This window comes from Podarcis bocagei (genome assembly GCF_964188305.1).
Source record: "Podarcis bocagei genome assembly, chromosome: 9".
Lineage (NCBI taxonomy): Eukaryota > Metazoa > Chordata > Lepidosauria > Squamata > Lacertidae > Podarcis > Podarcis bocagei.
Genome location: NC_138134.1, coordinates 37,759,109 through 37,781,455, shown reverse-complemented (window position 1 = coordinate 37,781,455; position 22,347 = coordinate 37,759,109). Strand labels below are relative to the sequence as shown.

General features: G+C 43.1%; 1 protein-coding gene across 6 annotated transcripts in view; it reads right to left on the bottom strand.

Annotated features, from left to right (window-relative positions):
• SPMIP2 (sperm microtubule inner protein 2) overlaps positions 1–20,929 on the bottom strand; it is a 39,454-nt gene extending 18,525 nt beyond the window's left edge. For 3 of the 6 annotated variants that reach the window (XM_081209134.1, XM_081209135.1, XM_081209132.1), the window contains exons 1-3: positions 20,681–20,900; positions 16,068–16,291; positions 12,863–12,921 (exon numbers count right to left, since the gene is read on the bottom strand). In XM_081209134.1, the coding sequence (XP_081065260.1) occupies positions 12,863–12,921; positions 16,068–16,291; positions 20,681–20,780 (383 nt within the window). In that variant the 5' untranslated portion in view covers positions 20,781–20,900. Of the gene's footprint in view, positions 1–12,862; positions 12,922–16,067; positions 16,292–17,708; positions 17,938–18,812; positions 18,926–20,680 lie in introns of all 6 variants that reach the window. The other 3 variants (XR_014011746.1, XM_081209133.1, XR_014011747.1) reach the window with 3 other exon arrangements.
• Positions 20,930–22,347: the final 1,418 nt, after the last annotated feature.

Genomic DNA, 22,347 nt, shown 5'->3' with positions numbered 1-22,347 from the left:
AAAACAAAGAAAGAAACCACCACTACACACTTGAAGTAAACATACAGTGGTACCTCAGGTTACATACGCTTCAGGTTACAGACTCCCCTAACCCAGAAATAGTGCTTCAGGTTAAGAACTTTGCTTCAGGATGAGAATAAAAATCGTGCTCTGGCAGCGCGGCAGCAGCGGGAGGCCCCATTACCTAAAGTGGTGCTTCAGGTTAAGAACAGTTTCAGGTTAAGAGCGGACTTCCGGAACAAATTAAGTACTTAACCTGAGGTACCACTGTAATGTGAAGATCAGGGCCGGCCCATGCATGAGGCAAGGTGAGGTGACCATCTCAGGGGGCTGAATCCACAGGCCGCAGATATGGCCTCCAAGGAATGTGGCGCCAGCTGCTGCCGTAGTGGCAACAACAGCTGCAGCATTCTCCTTAGAAGCCAGATCTGACCCCCACAAGGCCGATGCTGCCACAGCGGCCTCTTAGCAAATAGGAGGCGCTAGTGGTCTCTTGTTCCTGGTGTAGATCTTTATTCCCTTCCCGTTTCTGATATTGCTCTTCACTCACCCTTTCTTCCCTGCTAAGGGGGGGAAATGTCATTTCGTGGTTCGCCTCAGGTGCCAAAACGTCTTGGGCCAGCCCTGGTGAACATTATATGTAGAAAAGAGCATGAGGTAATAACCCCTCAGGACATGGTAAGAAATAATTATCGGTGGCTGTAGAAACTGACTCTCATTTGCCTTAAATTCAACTGGTGAATCTTCAGAGCAAAATACTAGCGAAGGTTTGGGGGACTTATAGCTTTCTGAGGCTTGTTAGGTATTAAAAATAAGCCATGTATAAGTGGGGTGTATATTGAAGACATTTATCTCCTGCAGCTAATCTTTGTCCTACTTCTGAAGGAGGGGAATGAAGGGAGAGCACACCATGCCCCAGTATGATGCTGACTAAAGTTAATTATCATTTAACGAGATGTTTAATGGGACTTATTAGGGGTGGGGATTGGCATTCTGTGTATGCATTTTATTTTTCTTTGCATCTGAGAAGCCCGACCTTGCACTCAGGTGCGGATCGTCTGCAAAAGCTAAGGTTGCACTTTTGTGGCGTGTGTCTGTGTTAATGACTTCCTACGCTGACAAATGACATTTACACTGCCCTAGACTGGGGTGGGCAGTTGTTTGTAGAGAAGGGATGTCTCAGTGCCATGGTGATGTCACAGGCACAATGCTGATTGCTACTTACGGATTCCAGCTGGGCTTCAAATTACTCTGAGGTAATGCAACCTAAGCAAATCCTATTTTCCTCTTCAAAGCAGCTTCCCAAAAGGGTTGGGGGTTGGGTGGGGGAAATAAGGCCTCTGCACCAGGGACTCCTAGGTAAAAATCCTGTCATGGTCAGAGAAGTTAATGGACTGGCAACTGCTTTTCATTTTTCTTCATTGCTGCTCCTTAACTCGCTGCAATAGAAGTAGATAATCACAACTGTTACGCTTTCATATTTCATTATCTGGTTCTGGCATTACAAGGGTTGGGAGATAAAAAAAAACTTCATATTTATTGCTAAGTCCTGCTTGGAAAGGACTTTAATTACTACTGATGTTCTACTAACAGCATTAATGATTCCTATAAACTCCAGGTGGCTTGTTCTGCCAGGGGAAACTGAAAATAGCTACTCTGTGTTTACATGACTAATAAATGCAGCATGGAGACATTCCTGTACTGTCCTTGCCACTGGTGGAGTTGGGATATCTCCATAATGCACATGCAAAGGGAGGTAAATAGTAATTATGGCAAAAAAAAACTTTTTAAGATAGGCCTATATTAAGTGGCTGTGTTAACATATTCACAGCAATCGTATTTCCTGAGGACATTCCTCTGAATGTTTCAATTTCCTGCCTGTTTTGTAGCCTTTTATAGTGCTGTAGGAAGTGTGTGTGTGTGTGTGTGTGTGTGTGTGTGTGTGTGTGTGTGTGTGTGTTACAAAATGAAACAAAAAGTTCTGCCAGTGTTACAGAAGTAGCAAAGGCAGCTGTTTTTTATTCTTAACAAACACCATAGTTCTTTTCTATTTTACCTTAATTACATCAATGCTGTTAGCACTGTAGTCTGTGACAATTAATTGCCATCTTTTGTAACTTTAGAGCAGCTTTGCTCTTTTGGCGGCTTTTGGGAACATGAAAGGTGACAAAGGTTGATGCCTCTGAAAAGCACTTACCTGTGTAGGTATTCCATGAAATGGAAACAATGTTGAAGGGCAGAAGGGCACACTATTTGCTTGTTAAACTACGGCAATTAATTTTACTATAGGCACAGGAGCATGATCAGGACTGTGGTGTATGAGAAGTGAGAATTAATCCTCCTTTGCCCACCGCAGTCCCACTGAAAAATCGCCCATCAAAGCTTTCCTCCCATGATAAATATAAACTCCCTTCCACCATGAAACGTTCAATAGCACCTGGATGTAGGGGCTTATAGCTGGTAGGTCTGAGATGTGAGGGAAAGTGTTACGCACCCCCCCCCTTCATGCTCTCAGCTCTTGCTTCTATCTGCAGTTTTCCTTTTAAAGCCACCTATTCAGTACCACGTGTCATTTGACCCTGGAGCTATTCAGATGTAAACCAAACCATGTTTTTTTTTGGGGGGGGGGGTTATTCCAAGCAAGCATGAACTTCAAGCTTTTGTGTTTGCTCATTTTGAGATCAAATGCTTCTGATCGTGGTTAGCAGAAGCCATGGTTCTGCTCAAACCAGGATTGCATACTGCAGTCTGATCCTGGTTTTCAACCCTGATTTAAGTGCAAACCATCAACAGCTTCATGTGCTTGGTCAGGTGTGGAATCCCATCTTCAGCATTGGGCACTGGGCATATTGCCAGGCGCTGCCCACACTTTGATGCCTGTCTGTAGTAAAGAAGCCTATGTGCAAGATTTCAATCTCAGTGAGTGATGAAAGGGAAGGTACAAATCTGGCCCTAAATGTGCTTCTAAATGGGAGTGTACTACGTGTACTATTCAGCCCATTTGCAGAAGGAAAACAGAACGTTCTATTTGTCTCATTGCCTCTTCTTAAGCTGTTCAAAACATGAAACGCAGTAACACATTCTGATAGCAATTTTACAATAATGAATTAATGTGGATGAAAAGCTCACACATTGAAAGATGGAGTAACACATCACACATGTCACTCTGTTTAGCAGAATGCCAAAAAACAACAGCCTAACAACAACACCCAACCCTCATCCATCTGGTTATCCATACATGCAGGAAGCAAAACAACAAATTTCTCCACCCAATCAGTCTCAATATGTCACAGCGTAGTTTAAGAACTCAAAGACTTTCAGGGGTTAGAATAATTTCTTTTTAAAAACAAAACAAAACACTACTTCAAGATTTTGCCATGGGATCCTTTGGGAGGGATGGTGGGATATAAATTTAATAAATAAATTTCTGCAATCAGTTCTCTTTAAAGATTTGCCTAATTGCATGCATTGCTCACGAATACCATCTGCCATATTAATATATATATAATGAACTGCTGCTATTTACTAAATTTGGGTTGCCCATGGAGAAAAGCCTGTAAGTGACTTACAGTTTAAAACCAATAAACAGCATACAATATAACAAGTACTGTACCAAATATAAAACATGACTAAACTGCACAAGTCAACAATTAACAACAGAATCCATCTTGCAAGCATAGACGCATGTGTAAATAAAAATCCTCCTCAGATAAAACAATCCCAGTGAACAATATTAACATAATGGTTGATAAAATATTCTAAGATGGTTTAAATTACAGTGGTCAGCAAACTTTTTCAGCAGGGGGCCGATCTACTGTCCCTCAGACCTTGTGGGGGGCTGGACTATATTTTTTGGCGGGGGAAATGAACAAATTCCTATGCCCCACAAATAACCCAGAGATGCATTTTAAATAAAAGCACACATTCTACTCATGTAAAAACACGCTGATTCCTGGACTGCCTGCAGGCTGGATTTAGAAGGCAATTGGGCTGGATCTGGCCCCTGGGCCTTAGTTTGACTGCCCATGGTTTAAAATGCTGACTGTTACAAACAAGTAAATTCAAAGAAAACCGGCAAGATGGACTGAGGAAAATTTGGCTGTGGACTTGAGACCTCCAGGCCGACGACATACAGACTGATGGACATGGGGAATCCAAACCGGGGAAGGGAGGGGGAATTCTAGAATCCAAAGGCTATGTAACCAACTTTTGGAATCTTCTTCTATCTTCTATCTTTTATCTTTCTATATAACTTTGGTATTTTGATTTAACATGTTTTGGAAAAAAAAGGGGGAATTCGTGGAAGGAAACGGGGCAGATCTTGGGGGAAAATTTTTTGTTCTATTTTGTTAAAGATGAGGAGTGATGTTAAGATTGTAATTTAAATTGGCTAATAGGTACAACATATTAGGTTTAAATTGGGAATGAGAACTTGTGGAACCAACGTAGGGAAAGGGGAATACAGTCGGGAGGGGAAGGAGGGAGTCCCAGAAAGAAGGTTATGAAAATAAGGGTTTAAAATTGGTTCTTCTTTTTCTTTCTTTTCTTTATCTTTTCTATTTTTTCTATTCTGTTATTATTGGAAATTTTAATAAATATGATTATAAAAAATAAAATAAAATGCTGGCTGTTACTAAAAGGCCTGGAATAAAAGGTGGCACAAAAAGTGTGTATAGTGCACACCAAGCAGGCCTCCTTGGGAAGAGCATTCCTCAGGCGGGGGGGGGGGCATTGCCGAAAAGCCCCCCCCCCTTTTTTGCCTAGTAGACTTCTATTGAAAGAGGTCTGCCTTCAGGTTGTGGGGTCTCAAGCAGATAGTATGTGCAGAGAAGATATATCAATCCAAACTGCGCCTGCAGATGAGTTTCAAAGGGATTTGCTGTGCCTGCTGATTGGCTATAGAGAGCAAGCCCCTTTTAACCTTGGGAGGAGGGCAGGGCTGCCCACTTTGTCAAAATGGACCTGCTGGGATGGAGGAATTAAGGATCCAGCCTATTGGATTCAGTTCCTCAGCCTGCTTTATAGCCTGTTGGCAAGAGTAAACCCAAATTATTTAATAGTGAAGATGTAAGCATGGTTCTAAAAATAGCACTGCAATTTAATTCACTTTGAACTGCCCAAGAAGTAGGAAAGTTTAAAATAGTCCCATGCTGTTAACATAAGGTTGTGAAGTAGATACAGTGGTACCTCGGGTTACAAACTTAATTCGTTCCAGGGGTCCGTTCTTAACCGGAAACTGTTCTTAACTAGAGGCATGCTTTCGCTAATGGGACCTCTGGCTGCCACCACACCGCCACTGCGCAATTTCCGTTCTCATCCTGAGGTAAAGTTCTCAACCCGAGGTACTACTCCAGGGTTAGCGGAGTTTGTAACCTAAAGTGTTTGTAACCCAAAGCAGTTGTAACCCGAGCTACCACTGTATGGGATCTTTGCTCAGCGCATTTGTGTACAGTGGTACCTCGGGTTACATACGCTCTCAGGTTACATACGCTTCAGGTTACAGACTCTGCTAACCCAGAAATAGTGCTTCAGGTTAAGAACTTTGCGTCAGGATGAGAACAGAAATCGTGCTCTGGCGGCATGGCAGCAGCAAGAGGCCCCATTAGCTAAAGTGGTGCTTCAGGTTAAGAACAGTTTCAGGTTAAGAACGGACCTCCGGAATGAATTAAGTACTTAACCCGAAGTACCACTGTATTTTCACTTGAACGGGCTCTGTGGTCGTTCCTGATCTGGTGATCAGTACCATGCCAGAAATGGACAGGCAAAACATAAAAAGTACTGGAAAAAATAATACAGTATTTCTTACAAATGGTAATCCCCTCATTTGCAGTGTGCCTATGCAAATGAAGACATATGCACAACTACAAAGTGTGTGTGTGTCAGAGAGAGAGAGAGAGAGAGAGAGAGAGAGAGAGAGAGAGAGAGATCTAGTTCTTGCAAAGAAACAAAAATTGATAAGAGAAATGTCAGTTATTCTTAGCTCTCCTCTGGTTTATCTACCTTTTTTCATAGCATTTTATTTAAATGTTAGTGACTTCTGTCTGATCAAAGCTGGAGGAGATGGAACCTACTCTACCAACAGAGCAGCATGGCCACAGTAAATGCAATGCAACACACATTTATCTCATCTACATGCTGTTAGAATTTGAAGCAGAGAATCCTCAGCCCAGAAATGTCAGGAAGTGCTACTTTCACATACTCCACCTGTTGTAAATAGAGCATTTCCCTCTTCACTCAGATAAGGCTTACATGGTGCGTGCACACACACACACATACACAATAGGAGAGGCCATGAGATTGCACAGGCTAGCCCCACCTGCACTGCTGATGTCTGTCATGGCCATGCCTTCCACACATTCAGATAAAATGGAAAAGGACTCTCTAGACAGGGAGAGACTCTGGACCAATCAGGATCCCTGCCCTCCAGTGGAGGAGTTCTACCTGTGTACATCAGTTTTGTGGAGAGCCCTTTTTCAAGCTGCCCACCATGGGCATAGCCAAGGAGGCGGGCAGCTGCCCCCCTAAATCAATAAAAAAATCCATAAAAATACTTAACTAACCAAGGTTAGGGACGCGGGTGGCGCTGTGGGTTAAACAACAGAGCCTAGGACTTGCTGGTCGGCGGTTTGAATCCCCACAATGGGGTGAGCTCCCATTGCTCGGTCCCAGCTCCTGCCAACCTAGCAGTACGAAAGCATGTCAAAGTGCAAGTAGATAAATAGGTACCGGTCCAGTGGGAAGGTAAACGGCATTTCCATGCGTCGCTCTGGTTTGCCAGAAGCTGCTTAGTCATGCTGGCCACATGACTCAGAAGCTGTACGCTGGCTCCCTCGGCCAATAATGCGAGATGAGCACCACAACCCCAGAGTCAGCCACGACTGGACCTAATGGTCAAGGGTTCCTTTATCTTTACCTAACCAAGGTTATGCCCCCCCTACCCTAACAAAAGCCTGCTCTGCCTTACAAAAATCCTGGCTTTGCCCATGCTGCCCCCCTGTGCATTTCAGTGTCTGGAGGCTGAGCCAGCCCATGCAGCCCCATACCCTCCCTTAAACCTGCTGTTCCCTACAGAAAAGAGGGTGAATGCATGAGAAGAATTCTAACTTGGTTATAGAGACTCTTGCCCTGACTCTTATCCTGTCTACATGCAGACTGGCCAGGTACACATCCTAACAAGTAGCTTCCTCCCCAAAGATCCTGGGAACTGTAGTTTGTTAAGGGTGCTGTATCTCTGTGAGGGGTAAACTACTGTTTCCATGATTCTTGGGTGTGGGGAGCTCCTGTGCTTTAAGTGTGGGATGTGACCCAAGTTCAGAAACCAAATCTAGACAAATTGAGAACTCTTGGTAATTCATGATGTGCAAAGTGGCATCAAAACCCCGTGGTCTGAATATAGCCTTTTCTCCCAACCTTGTAGAACAACCTCTGCAAACACGGAAACTGCGTGTGTACTTGCACTCAGGTTACACAAAGGAACAGTAGTTATAAGAGATGTATACATATTATAGTTTGAAAAGAAGCTTCTTTGTTTTGAAAAGATGAATTGGCAAACTCAATGGGAAGTAAAAACAAACAGCTGATATCTTTTGTCCTTAATATGAATTACTTGGAAATCCCATCCCACCCACCTGACTGGCTCACTCTGTGGAATACACAAAGTATTCCCTAACAAAAACAACAAAGGGATGGTAGAAACTGCAAAAAAGAAAGAAAAGTGTAATAGCAGCCCAAGGGTGGAGCTAAGAAGAACTGAAACACAAACTGAGAAGTCAGTCATAAGATATGTCAATTGAAATATGAACAAATACTATATGGGTGTGAGAAACTGTTGTGGAGTTCTCTCTCTGTGAGGACTGTAACAAAAATAGTCATGTTGCCAGCTGAAAAACATTCAGAACTTGACTTCAGTTCCGTAATTTACCTAATCCAACTAGGAAAATATTATGTCTTGTGGGGAATCCAGAAGTGGACCAAATTTCACATTTGATCAGAAATAATATAGTGGTAGTAATAATATATTTAACATGTTACCAGTAACATCTGTGCTAGTTTAACTACTGGTTCAGATTACATTCCTTTCTGGTGTGTGCTATTTTCAAAAGGGCAAAAGTGTGTCACCACCCGCGCTCTACGTATTCCTCTCGTGTGTTTCAGCAGGAATGCTTAGTTTTGATAAAGGCATGTGCCTTTCATTTCCCATCATGGCTTGATGAGCTTTAGTTTCCAGAAGCTCGGGGATTACATATGACCTTAAATGTACACACTGTGGTTTTGGTGGGAGAAGAGCCGGAAATAGGATTCCAGTCCAGCTGAGCAATGTGTGTAAAAACTGAGGAGAAAATGATGAGCATGAGCCCATACCTGCATGGGAGGGGCTATAGTTCAGTGACACAACACACGTTTTGCTTACAAAAGGTCTCAGGTTCAGTCACCAGTATCACCAGTTAAAAGATGAGGGAAAGACTCTTGGCTGACACCCTGGAGTGCTGCTGCAAGACAGTGTTGTTAATACGGAACTACATGAACCAGTAGTCTGCCTTGTTTTGTTGTTGTTTAGTCGTTTAGTCGTGTCCGACTCTTTGTGGCCCCATGGACCAGAGCACGCCAGGCACTCCTGTCTTCCACTGCCTCCCGCAGTTTGGTCAAACTCATGCTGGTAGCTTCGAGAACACTGTCCAACCACCTCGTCTTCTGTCGTCCCCTTCTCCTTGTGCCCTCCATCTTTCCCAACATCAGGGTCTTTTCCAGGGAGTCTTCTCTTCTCATGAGGTGGCCAAAATATTGGAGTCTCAGCTTCAGGATCTGTCCTTCCAGTGAGCACTCAGGGCTGATTTCCTTAAGAATGGATAGGTTCGATCCTCTTGCAGTCCATGGGACTCTCAAGAGTCTCCTCCAGCACCATAATTCAAAAGCATCAATTCTTTAGCGACCAGCCTTCTTTATGGTCCAGCTCTCACTTCTGGTCTGCCTTGGAAAAAGGCAACTACCCATATACAGTGGTACCTTGGTACTCATCCATTTTGGCTCCCAAATGCCACAAACCCAGAAATGAGTGGTCCAGTTTGCGAACATTATTTGGAAGCCAAACAGCAGACGGTGTTTCTGCAGCTTCTGATTGGCTGCAGGAGCTTCCTGAATCCAGTTGGAAGCCATGCCTTGGTTTCCAAACATTGTGGAAGTCAAACGGACTTCCGGAATGGATTCCATTCAACTTCCAAGGTACCACTGTGGAGACAAATTTTACAAACATTTATCACATGGCGGTTTTATACTTTAGGGGCTGGCCATTGGTCTCTGGCACTTGGTGAGCACTGCTACACCCCTCTTCCCTCAGATCGCCAAGTCATAGGAGGAGTGTGGTAAAACATGGCTCAGAGCATGAACATTTGGTACAGGCAACCCGCAATTAAACACATCAGGAGGAACAAGATACGAAGAGGGTCCCAGACAGGAATCACTACTGTGACTCTATTGGAAAAGTCACAGAACACTCCACAGGACCCTGGAAGATTCCACAGAAATCCACTACTGCATATGTATTTTCACTTGCTTTTTCTTTTTTTTAAAAAATGCTCTGTTATGGTCACTATCTGCTTTCTGAGGAAGTTGAACCTCAAAAAGGAAGTGCTGGTTTTCATGGTTTCAGTCTGAAGAGAGCATAGGAATTCCCACGTGGTGAATGCCAAAAGCATAGCGCAAGCAACAAATGCTTTAGGAGCTCTGGGGGAAGGTGTAAGATCCATGTCTGCTGTGCTAATGTAAAAGTAGCAATTGTCAACTCAGTAGCAATAACTAGACCACTACATTGATTTATCTTTTAAAATACATATACATTGCAATACCAAACATTTTAGAATAACTAGGCAGGCTGTTGCTCACATTTACATTGGGTATATGATAGAGGAGGCGAATTTTCTGGGAATATGATCATCCAGAAATGTTTCCCACAGCTTATTATAGAACTGAGGACTAAGTGTCTTCAGTAGCATTTCACTGAAAATGGTTATCAGTGCTTTGTGCTGTTGGCATAAACATCATTATTTTTCTAAAGGGTTGTGCTCTGTTTTGAGATATTAATTTAATTAACATTGGCTCTGTTCATACATATGTTTCCCAGCCAATTAAACCATAGCTTAGAATTGGGGAATGAGTTTCACTCACCTACTCCCTTCCTCAATGGTGTGTCAATCCCAGTTATCTTAAGTTGCATTTCCCCAGTATGCCCAAAATGGACAACAGTGATTTAATGTCAGTTTACTAGCCAGGATCTTAAACTATGTACCAAGCCAGAATCTCAGTCTGGGAAGCATTCCATTCACTGGTTGTATGCATCTCTGTAGCTACCTTTTAAATCCACTGTGACTTTTAATATTAAGACTAGCCATGGACTTAATTGAGCTCCTAAGTTTTTGCCCATATTCCAATCTGTGAGGTGGTAAAATGGGTACCTCTTCCCCTCTTCTACATCCTGTCAAGTAGGCAGTCTGTGCAGGGTCCCAGTTCATGAACCCTTGTCTCCTAATTTTTATTTCTTGGAAAAGAAATAATCACAAACATGAAGGTGCCTTTTGGGAAGTCAGGACATTGCTCCATTTTAACCAGCATTGTCTGGTTTGATGTGCTGTCCAACATCTCCAGCAGAAGCCTTCCTGTATCCACCCCAGCTACCTGAAAGCCCTTTAACTTTAGCTGCAGAAAAAAGAACCCTGGGGTCTCCTGCATGCAACATGTTTGCCTGTTACATTCTTAAAATATCTGACCTTTCCTCCAAGGAACTCAAAGTGGCATGCATGGATTTCCTCCTTTTATCCTCATAGTAACCCTGGAAGGTAGGTTACACAGAGAGATAGAGTCTGGCCCACTGAGACTTCATAACTGAATGGGGATTTGAAGCCTGGTCTCCCAGGTCCTTGACTGACACACTTCAAAAAAAAATTTACAATTGATTTATGATCAACATATGTACAAGCATAACCATGCAAACAATAACAGAACAATACACAGATCATATTAAGTAAAATAATAATAATCATACAGATGCTGCTGTTACATATAGCCAAGATTTTAAGATACAGCCCAGACACAACGAGGAGTGAGTCACAGGAAGAGTACTTATCCGACTCGCCCTGTTATGACACTCTAACTACTACACCACTCCAGCTCTGAGCTATCACCCCAACCCACATAAAGAACCCCCATTACCTTAGGTATATGACAGAGGAGAGAGGCATGCACATACTCCTATGCCATCCAAAATTATTGGCAGGAGGGTGTCTGAACTCAGGTACTGGCTATTATCTGATCCATCTAGGGAGGAAATGTGCATGCTGAGAGAAGAAAGGGTGTGTGCGCGCACAATTAAAGGGCTGATTCTTATTTGTTTCAGCAATTTCCACTGCTGGAGATGCAAACGAATTGGTGTAGTAACAACAGCCAGCAAAGCTTGCAAGTATGACACACAGTCAGGACTCATGTTGTTCTCCCAGCGGTATGCCTGCTTCCACTGAGGCCCAGACTCACTCATGGAATCTTTCTGAGCAGCTGTCGTCTTTTATCAGAAGCAATTGTATGCATGTTCTAATATACCCAGAATATGCTTGGTAGTTTAGCAAAGCACGGAAGAAGTTGTCGTTCTAAATGCAACCTGCAGATTTGCTGCAGTATTGCCCCTGGAACTCAGTCAGTACTCAAGGAAGGAGGAATGTGTGACAATTTTGCTCCCACTTTAGTAGGATTTATGAACTTCACACTGTTGCAGCCAGAGCTGGTGCATAGTCTCATTGTGAATAATATTAATAATATATTTGCCATGCTGCTTCAGATATGAAAATGTATTTGGTTATGTGTATGTGTGTGTTTATGATTGACTGCTACTCCAGGAGGAATTAAAGCATAAACAAGTATGGAACCTATACATGTCCTTTGGATTTTAGGGGAGTCAGGTTCTTGCTTAACTTCAAATGAGTTGGGAAATGGGGGGAGGCACAGGATCAGAGGTGTTGACTACCGTATTTTTTGCTCTATAAGACTCACTTTTTCCCTCCTAAAAAGTAAGGGGAAATGTGTGTGCGTCTTATGGAGCAAATGCAGGCTGTGCAGCTATTGCTGAAGCCAGAACAGCAAGAGGGATTGCTGCTTTCAATGCGCAGAAATCTCTCTTGCTGTTCTGGCTTCTGAGATTCAGAATTTTTTTTTTCTTGCTTTCCTCCTCCAAAAACTAGGTGCGTCTTGTGGTCTGGTGCGTCTTATAGAGCGAAAAATACGGTACTTAGTTTTATGAGAAAAGGATTCATTTCCCCCCCAGGTGATTTGAGATGGAGCTTTGAGCAATATTTAATTTCTCCTTAGGAAAGGATTTTGGTTGCTGGGGATGATCTTGGCCTTGTTTTGGCACCAAAATAAATGGCACTTGGCCTCTGTCTCCTTCCTCTCCCCTGCAACACAGCTGAGCATATGAACATATTTAAGCCTTGACAGTGGGCAGCCAAACTGGAAAACCGAGAAGGCAAGTATCTCTGTTCTCATCTGGTTAATATACACAGAATGTTTCATGTGGGCAGTATTTGCTGAATTCTTTCTAGCCAACTGTAATTTAAGCTGCTCAGCATAACATTAATTGTAAAGCCCTTCCTACTTGCAGATATTGTCATCATATTGGAAGGCCACTTAGCATCACTGAGTCATAACAAGATGTAATTATTAAAGCCATTCCATTCAAAGTGAATAATATGGACAGTGCTACTTATATCTTGCCCATCATTTCTACAGTAGGTTAGTCCATACACGAGAGTAAAAAGAAAATTTTATAGAGCAATTTAAAAACAAAAAACAAAACCCCACAGCAGCCTTCAAATAACCCTACCTGGGATTTCTGTATCGAGCCACTATTTCAAACTCTTCAGCTGGAGGAAATCGTTCATGCTGTCAAAAAGAAACAAATTATTATGCTTACAATGCATGTTTACACTCTAGTAAGCCACTTTGTCTATGGGAGGGGGACACTTTCCATATTCTGATATTTGCAGATACGTTACACAGCAATCTAGAGCAAAACAAATCTGCCTGAGTATATATATTGTGTACATATCACAGGGACCCAGGGCTAATTGGGGATCAATATAGTGATTCTAGTTGCAGAGTATGTCATGGGCACCTGTGGTACACAGGATTCCCAGGGTGTGAGAGAAAGGGCCATAAACCCTGCCTGTTTTGTAGGGTTATAGACCAGAACCTGTGGCCCTCCAGATGTTGTGGAACTCCAAATCCCAACAGCCTCAGCAAGCATGCTAGGGATGATGGGATTTGTAGTTTGGTAATATTGGGAGGGTTATACACCTCCTATCCTGATATTGGTATTGTGTCATGGCTTGGGCTGTTATGCATAAAGCAGGAGTGAGGAACTTATGGTCCTCCATAGGCTGTTGGACTCCCATCATCCCTAATTGACATGGATTTGGAGTACAGCCACATCTGCTGAACCGCAGGTTCCCAGTCTCTAAGCTGCATCCTTCTTTAACAATGTTGACCCATGTGAAATTTACATAGAAGTGATCAATGGTTTTTTTATCTTGAGTTATGAGGAACAGGGCATTACAGAGCTATGCAAGAATTATGACAAAATATGGATCACTGAATAAAAACAATCTACATTTTAATTCACAATCTCTCTCTCCCATGCTGATGCCATCAAATTCTCATCAATTTTAAGTCTAAAAATACAGTTATCATCTCTTAGGCATTTCTTTAATTTTTTCTGCTAGCAGCTTCAAAACTGGAAGAAGAATTTGGTTGAAAAGATAGCAGGACATCTATCTATCTATCTATCTATCATCTATCTATCTATCTATCTATCTATCTATCTATCTATCTATCTATCTATCCATCACCTATCTATCTGATTTGGAGTTAAGGCAGCTTCCTATGTTAGAGACAGTCGACCATGAAATTAATTCTCTTATTGGAATTATCGCAGAGTAGCAATTGTATCTTAAGGGCATGCTTCTAAGCTTATCATTTTTTTTTTTGAGGATTGTGTCCAGTACCACTCAATACAGTGTAAATTGTCGGGAATAGTACATGTCTGCTAGATAATTTCTAGATATTATCTAGGTTAACAAGCATGTATCAGATTGCTGGTTCAGTAACAGAGTCCACCTACCCTACCCATTCCATTTTTTTACAATGTCCTAACACATTCGGTGATGGCTATGCCAAGTTTTCTTGCCATCCTGCAGTAATTATGCTGTTGCAGCATTAGGCTGAGGGATTAAACCCTAAAAAGCCTTAAAGATAGGACAGCATTTGGCGTAGAAACATTTGGCATAGAAACATTTTCAATGCTATTTCTTCCACAAGTTTCTTGCAAACTTCAAATGATATTTTCCTAATTCTGAGGGTGTTGTTATTATTTTTTATTGTTATTATTCATTAAAAAGAAAGAAAGCAAAACTAGAATTTGAAAAGGGTTGAAATCCACCATAGTGAATTGGAATTCTGGAATTCTGTCTTAAATTTATGCATTTCAACTATACTTTTAGCTGATATCAGCTGACTGTGCAATATACATGTCTACTTGGAAGTAAGCCTCATTGAGTTGCTCCCAGGTAAATGGTTGTATGATTGCAGCCTACGTTTTTAAAAGTGTTTGCTCCCTGTTGTATATCCTGGCAAAGGGAAACCTCCAGCCCACGTGCATAACTTGACCTGCCTGACCTTCCGATTTGGTTTGCGAGGCCATTTACATTTCAGGAAAACCAGGCCATCCTGCCGTATACCCAGTGCCATATATGATGTCAGATAATGGGGAGGTAAAGACGTGGTTGGGCCAAAAGTGGGTTTGGCAGGCAGATCAACAGTGCCAGCAAAGCCCTGCGTCTTTGCAAGCGGCCTTGTGTCATGAACTGGCAGGACAACAGGGAGGAGGAAGAGGATCCCAGCGAGGGGTGTAGCCAGGACTGGGACACACCAGAGCAAGCAGGGGATGGCGAAGGAAGTACTCACAGGGTGACGGAGGATGGCGATGGGGGCCATTGCACAGGAACCAGAGCTGCAGGACTCATCACCAGAGCCAGAACATGTGTTCACTCTCCATGAACACGGACTCTGAGGCGTAGGGAGCAGCAGCAGGCAGGGAGTCTGAGGCAGTCAAGGGCCCACAGCTCAGCTCACTAGCGGGCCAGGTAAGGCTTGCTAGCTCTGGGAGGAGGTCTGTGATGCCTCAGCTGGAGTAGGCTAGGAACAGATGGGGGTCACATGCCTCAGCAAGCCCAGATGATGTAATCAGCATGCAAAGTACTAAAGGGGGAAGCAGAGCTGATGTTTTGCACCTGCCCATGTTTTGGTTGTTAGCTTCGATACTCCAGGATCTCTATGGGACTTTGGACACATGGATTGATCCCGGATTTGGGACTTGATATACTGACTTGCTGCCAGGTAGGCCAGGGATTCAGGTACCTTGGTGGTTGCCAGTGCTTGCAAAGTGTTATGCTTTTGCTGGCACAATTTGATTTCGAATTGTGTGGACAGCAGGTGGCTGACAGGAAGGCAGCCCTGCCTACTGGTCAAACTTGGTCTATGGGTGACTGAGAGGGGGGCTCCCACCCCACAATATCCTGACATCATGCTTAATGTTACAGGGCAGCATCTTCCACTGAACTAATGCTGGGTGAAGCTTCCTTTTCTATAGTGGATGATATATACTTTACACACAAGTTAAGCTTTAGCAATACTGATGAACTGTCACATCAGGCTGATTTATTTTGCCCATCATAGTAATGATTGTGTGTGGTCTTTTTGTGTAGAAACATCACCGTGTTATTTAGTCATGAGGAAACCTGTTTAGCTAAAGCACTACAATTATGCAGCATAAGTCTCGAGATGCTGCTCCAGGGGTAGCCAATGAGGTGCCTTGCAGTTGTGGACTGCAACTCCCATCAGCCCCAGTAGCATTGCCACTGATCAGAGATAATGGAAGCTGCCGTCCAAAACATCTGGAGGGCACTGTGCCAGCTATCCCTCAGCTACTCCAGCATAAGAGGGCATTCTGAAATAATAAAGAGTTTAGTTACCATTAACTGCTGGCCGTTTTTCTGGGCGAGAGAATGAAACTCTCCTACTCCCCAGCCAATTTCTCCTACATAGCAACACTTGTGGTACCATGGAGGAGGATTCCTTGGTGCAGGTCTCCACAGGTAAGCAGCTTCACTAGTGCCCTCTACTGGCGCAGTTGCTCCTCCTATATAAAGCGTAGTTTCCGGAAGCCTTGATCTGTGATTACGCAAACCATCTGGGCCTTGAGAATAGAATGTATTTTAAAATATGGTTATTCGAAGGCAAAGATGGGGTACATAATCTTAGATTTGCTACTCCCATCCTGACTCTAAACGCATTTCAGTATTTAAAAACGGTTGCGAGTTGTTTTCTTTTTCGACTGCTAACTCAAATCCTTTTGATTCTGCATTTATTCCAGTGCAGGCCTTCAACCTCTTTGAATGTGCTTGTGCTGCCCCCTATATAGACCTTGGAAAGCTGTGAGCAATAGCAGCACCATAGGGTGGAGAAGGGAAGGATGCCAGCAATGCCATATAGAAGCAAATGCTGGACAGCTTTCCAGATTCTATGCCCTTGCCTCCAAGTGTGCATAGCGTCCCTATATCATGAAGGTATGCTTCATGCATAGGGTCCTGTGCCTACAATGCCTTAATGGATGGAGACTGGGAATAGACCACTGGCTGTGATATTGGTTCCTCCACCTCCCCATTTTCATTTCTGCATAGGATAAACGTTTGCATGGACTGTCCTATTGTACTAAACTCAACTCAGTGCATGGTGCCTATAACCCTTTATGTTAAAGTAATCCTTGTGCGGCCCTGTTTGAAAGGGAAAAAATGAAGTATGACATACTTACAAAAACATCCAGTGAGTTATGAAGTAAATTCTGTTACTCATTTCTTTGGCACTTCAATGTCCTGAATGTTTAGCTAGAGTAGAGGAGTGATTAAATTGTGTTCAACACTTTCAAAATAAAGCTTGAACTCCTCTCCAATCAGGCTGAAATTGTGTGTTTGAGATTGATTTGACAAATATTTATAGTAGTACCATGCCACTGCCTATAGTAAGCAAAAGTATCCCGCCTTTATTGTGTTAAGGATTATGGTGATGACAGGCTACTGTTACTTTTAGAGATTATGTTCAGGAGAATGAGAAGGTTGTCTTTGGGGAATGGGATCTTTCATACTATGTATGATTGCAAAATGCATTAAATGGGAATCCCTTTGTTGAATGCTAAAAAGTGCACCCTTGTAGGATTTGAGGCTCTTTACTCCAGCCATATGTATGCTCTCTGTGAATTAATAGTATATTAACAATACCTATAGGCACTGAGTTCCTAAGGCACTGAGAGACCTTCTGAGTTGAGTGTGTGATATATAGATGCCAAACCAACAAAAATGATAAAATAAGAACTATAGTATGTGTACTCTTTCCTTCTTTTTCTCTCTCCCCTGCCCTGTTTAAGTGTAGTCTCTCTCATGGTAAACTTAACCCAAATCTGTAACCTGGTTTCTTTGTCTTACCCTATTTAAGGTTACAGTCCTATGCACATAGCTGTCAACGTTTCCCTTTTCTTGTGAGGAATCCTATTCAGAATAAGGCAATTTCCCTTAAAAAAAGGGGGGGGGGAGTTGACAGCTATGCCTATGCACACTCACCTGTGAGGAAGTGGCATGGGATTTACTTCCAAGTAAACATGCAAAGGAGTGTTATGCTTTAAATGTTTCTCTTGCATCTTCTTATAATTTGTTGGCTACCATCTAGGGCACCACACCTTGTGTGGATGAATTCTACCCAGCTACATCTGGGTACGATTCCTTCTGATATCTGCTAAACACATAGATGTTAGGGGAGCATGGTGAGGTGTTCTCATGACTCTTTCCAAATCTGTGGGGTAATAAAAATGAGAACCAAAAGCACAGAGCTCCTTTACCCTGCCATTGTAGACTACACACCCAAGTTCACACCACACTAACAGAGGGGTCTTAGAGGCCCTGATGTGGTAGGGGGAAGGCTTGGGTTGAGGAACCAGTGACCTTCTGGATTTTGTTGGACTCAAACACCCCCAATCCCTGCCAGCATGGCCACTTGTCAGAGACAATGCGAGTTGTAGTCCAGAAACATCTGAAGGACCACAAGTATCCCATCAATATTATAAGCAGTGAGGGCCACCAGAGTTGTCTAGCAAAGTGTGAGGCAAGTAAGGAAAAACTTGACCCCTTAAAAAGAAGGAAGGAGGGTCTTCAGCAAAATGTAGAAGCAAAGAGGAGTTCCCTGAGAATGCATATGAATTAGAGAACAGAAAGCTAAAAGGGGAAATTGATACTTTCCCTTATAGAAAAAAGAGGCTACTGCTTTAATCAGTTCTCAGCCCCTTGGAGATGCAACACAATCTTATGCTTTCCAGCACAAGAAAGAGTCCCACTGGATTCAGCCCCAGCAACCCTAAATCTTACCCAGCATACTTTGCACAAAGTTAACTCACTTCAAAATGTAAGAGAAAATAAAGAAGATGGAGAACAGGTGGTGAGATGAAAAGGAAACAGTAGAGAGAACCAGCAGGTTGTCCCTTAAAATCACTAAGATTTTTTTGTTGTTTAAGATTCCTTTGGAAATGGAAACAAATATAACTATCTGAAAGAAGGAATATCCCTTGCACTGAAGTGAATGGGAAACCCCTGATAGAGAAAGAAGAAATGTTTTTTGAAATAAATGCATGGCTCCTTAAAAAATAAATGCATAATGTAATATTTTAAAGGTACCTCTAATCATGTAGAGAGCATCCTCTCCTTTCTTCCTTCAGGAGGATCTCATTCCAGAATTTTGTTTCCTTTTCGGCAGAAGTGGATGGAATTTGCAAAAATAGTAACCCCTCCTGAAAAATTAAAGCCTGCCAAATTTTAGACTAATATGTTCAGAGAGATTTCTGCACTGCTAAAGCTGATTTTGGGGAGGAAGGAAGTTAAAAGGAATCACTTTGTTTATTGTGGTTTTGTGGTCAATTGTTTTAGTATGAACATGGCATATATTGTAAAGGTTCCCCTGGGAAAGTAACCTGCAAAATTTCAGGAAGATGAGAGCAGGGGCTTGGGAGTTATGATGAATGAAAAAAGTAGCTTTGGGCCTGAGTTCTGTTCAGCTGGCACCAAAAGTTATAGAAATTAAGTGCAAAGCTGATTTGACAGGCATGGATGGTGTGTGAGCATGTGACACATAGGGAGTAGTATTTGAATGTCCAACATTTCCCAGACATGTACCACTAGAAGTAGCAAAAATCACAGGACAGGAAAGAACAAGGACATATATTACTCCAACATCACTCCCCAAACCATTATGATTGGAGCACTGGTAAAATAATTCTCTTTGATTAGAAGCTAGACCTGTGAGTCACAAAAGAGCTAGCCTTCCCACCTTCTCCTCCTGATATTTCCTTCTGTAGAAAAGTTTCAAATTTTGCAAACTCACTGACTTTACAAGCTTTCTTAGCATCCCTATCTCCAAATGGCCCCAAATATCTTCAGAGCTTCCAGCTTCAAGGGTGTGTTGGAGAGATCCTGCTTTGGCTTGGAAAAGGCCAAATCTATCTGAAGTGACCCCCTCTGGTTCACGATGCACATCCCTACCCACAAGCACTCTTGCTGTCGCATTCTGTACCCACTGAAATTTCCAAATAGGCTTTAAAGACAGCCCCGCATAGAGCATGCTATACTAATCTAGCCTGGATTTTAAAAGAGCATGTGGTTCTGAGGCAAGTTCTGCTTCCTCTAGATAGGACTGCAGCTGGTGAGTCAACCAATGAAGGAAAAGAAACCCACTCCTGGCCACCAATGCCATTTTGCATTGGTAGCAGTAAATCCAGAAGAAAGCCCAGGCTATATGCCTCACTCTCTTCAGGATGGCAAACCTGCCTAGATTCATTTTGTCCATCTCTGTCCAGAACAGCAGTTATCCCAACCAACAGGACTTATGTCTTATCAGAATTTAGCTCCAGGGTGTGTGCGTGCTTTGCTCTTATCCATCCCCTAACTGCCTCCAGACAACTTCCATCACTGCACTGGATTATACTGATAACATTTACATTCCAAACCCCCAGGTGACCTCCCTAGTGGTTTAATGTAGATGTTTGAATGTACGGGGTAGGGGACATGATGGGATGGGGACAAAATGGAACTGTGGCTTCCCACCACCTTGTGGACTTATCCTCCCCCAGAAAGGACTATGACCATTGCAAAACCATGCCTCCAAGTCCTGTCCCAGTGAGATGACCCAGAAAGACACGCATGGTATTGAAAGCTGCTGAGAAGCCCAGGAGAACCAACAAGGCCACACTTTAGATTCCCTAGCATGTCATCAGTCAGATGGTTCCACTCAGATCAGAAGTCATATAAATGTAAACTTCTCTGCTACATGATCAGGTTCGTTCATTTTTGTCCTTCCATGCTCCTTTAGCAGCACAGAACAGCGAATCTCTATTTATAGAACATGATACAGAGCGACGATATGCAATGCTGCGTATGATGCAGCAGCTGAGTGTCACTTCTCACGCTGCTCCATCGATATGATGAATGCTATTGCTTCAGCTTCATTTGGCAGCCAGCCATTTAAGCGGCTATGGAACGGCGGCGGTTACCTGTGAATATCATTCTATTCCCTGAACCTTCGGATGGGGTGCTGGAAGTCAAAGTGCGTTTTTTCTCCTTGCCCTTGGCAGGCTGGTCTATAGACTGCATTGTCACCAATCAGTTAATCCTTGGCAGGCTCGCACGAGTTCTGAGCACTGCGGCAGCTGTTGTTGCTGGCTGCCTCGCTAGACAGCGCAGACAGGAAAAATGGTAAGCCAGGCAGCTTTGGAGGACACAAGGGCTATTTGGTGACACTTGCGACATTGTGACATATTGTCCTTGTGACCTTGCAAGCCAACAGCATCCCACTAGCTGCTGCCTGCTTTCTCCCACCAAGTACCAAGAGGTCTTGACTCTACAGCACCTTCGAGCATTTAATTTAGAAATACATTGTGAGCCAGCTCTTACATGTCCTCTAAAGTTCTTAGGCCATTTGGTACATTTGTAAATATAGAGGAGGAGGGTTTACTTGGCTTGCCGATACTTGGCCTCCTTCAATGTTTGGCAGTAAAATAATGTAATTAAGGGGCACACATAAAACTCTCTCTCTCTCTCTCTCATAACCACAATGTGGTTTTGGCTCTGCTGCCACAAAGCAACCAGGAATATTTGCTTCTAATTACAGTACTGTATTGATCATCTGCTATTCTAAAGTGAAAGAGGTCTGCCTTCTCTTTTCCATTAGTGCAGTGCAGCATTCTCCAAGCAGATGCCCTCAGGATCAGGCTGTAACTTCCATCAGCCCCAGTCAGCATGGCTTGGAGGCCACCAGGTTGGGGAAGGGCATTTTCAGTCTAAAAGCAGACCTTTACCTAACATGAGGTTTCCTTCTGGGATGCCCTCTGAAACAGGGAGGACTTAATTCCCTCCTTTCCCAGAATGCAGTGTGGTGCAGGGAAAGCCCAACTCTGAGGCAAGGTGAACCCCTATGCACAGGAGGCAGAGTGAGCACCCCTCACCTCTGGCCCACCTACTTGCTTGCCACCATTCCCACACCTGCAAGCCCAGCCACTGGCCTATCTATCTATCTATCTATCTATCTATCTATCTATCATCTATCTGTCATACTGAGTAAGTGGCGGTGTTTGATTTAAGGAAGGACTCTTCTGCGCTTCCTATCTCATACTGAGTTTGCAAGTGGCACCTGCTTTTATTTCATTTATAGCACACACACCCCTTCAAAGGTCCTGGGTCAGATAGCAATGTGCCATAGGACACTCCCTTCTAAAAAAGAGGTCAAAATTAAGTCAGTACTTTGGGGATTAAGGACTGCAATCCTTCCCACCTTTGCCTAAGGTGTAAGCACCATTGAACATAGTGGGACTTTCCAAATAAACTCGAATATACTGCTGCTGCTTTGGTCCTGCCTTGCAGCAAGAGACTGTTTTGTATGATTTTGTGGTCTAATCTTACTCTGTTTCTATGACACTATGCAATCTGCACATATTTTTGATGGTCAGTTTGTTTGCACTTGCCAAGCACAACACTGAATTCCAGTGCCTTTTTTTCCTCAGAGTGCTATTAGTTTGTTTGACACCTCTGACAAGCCAGAAGCACTTAGCGATTTGCAGCTACTGCGCTCTCTCTCTCTCTCTCTCTCTCTCTCTCTCTCTCTCTCTCTCTCTCTCTCTCTGCATTTGGGACTGCCGCAGTTGCTTGCTAGACAGCCGAGTTC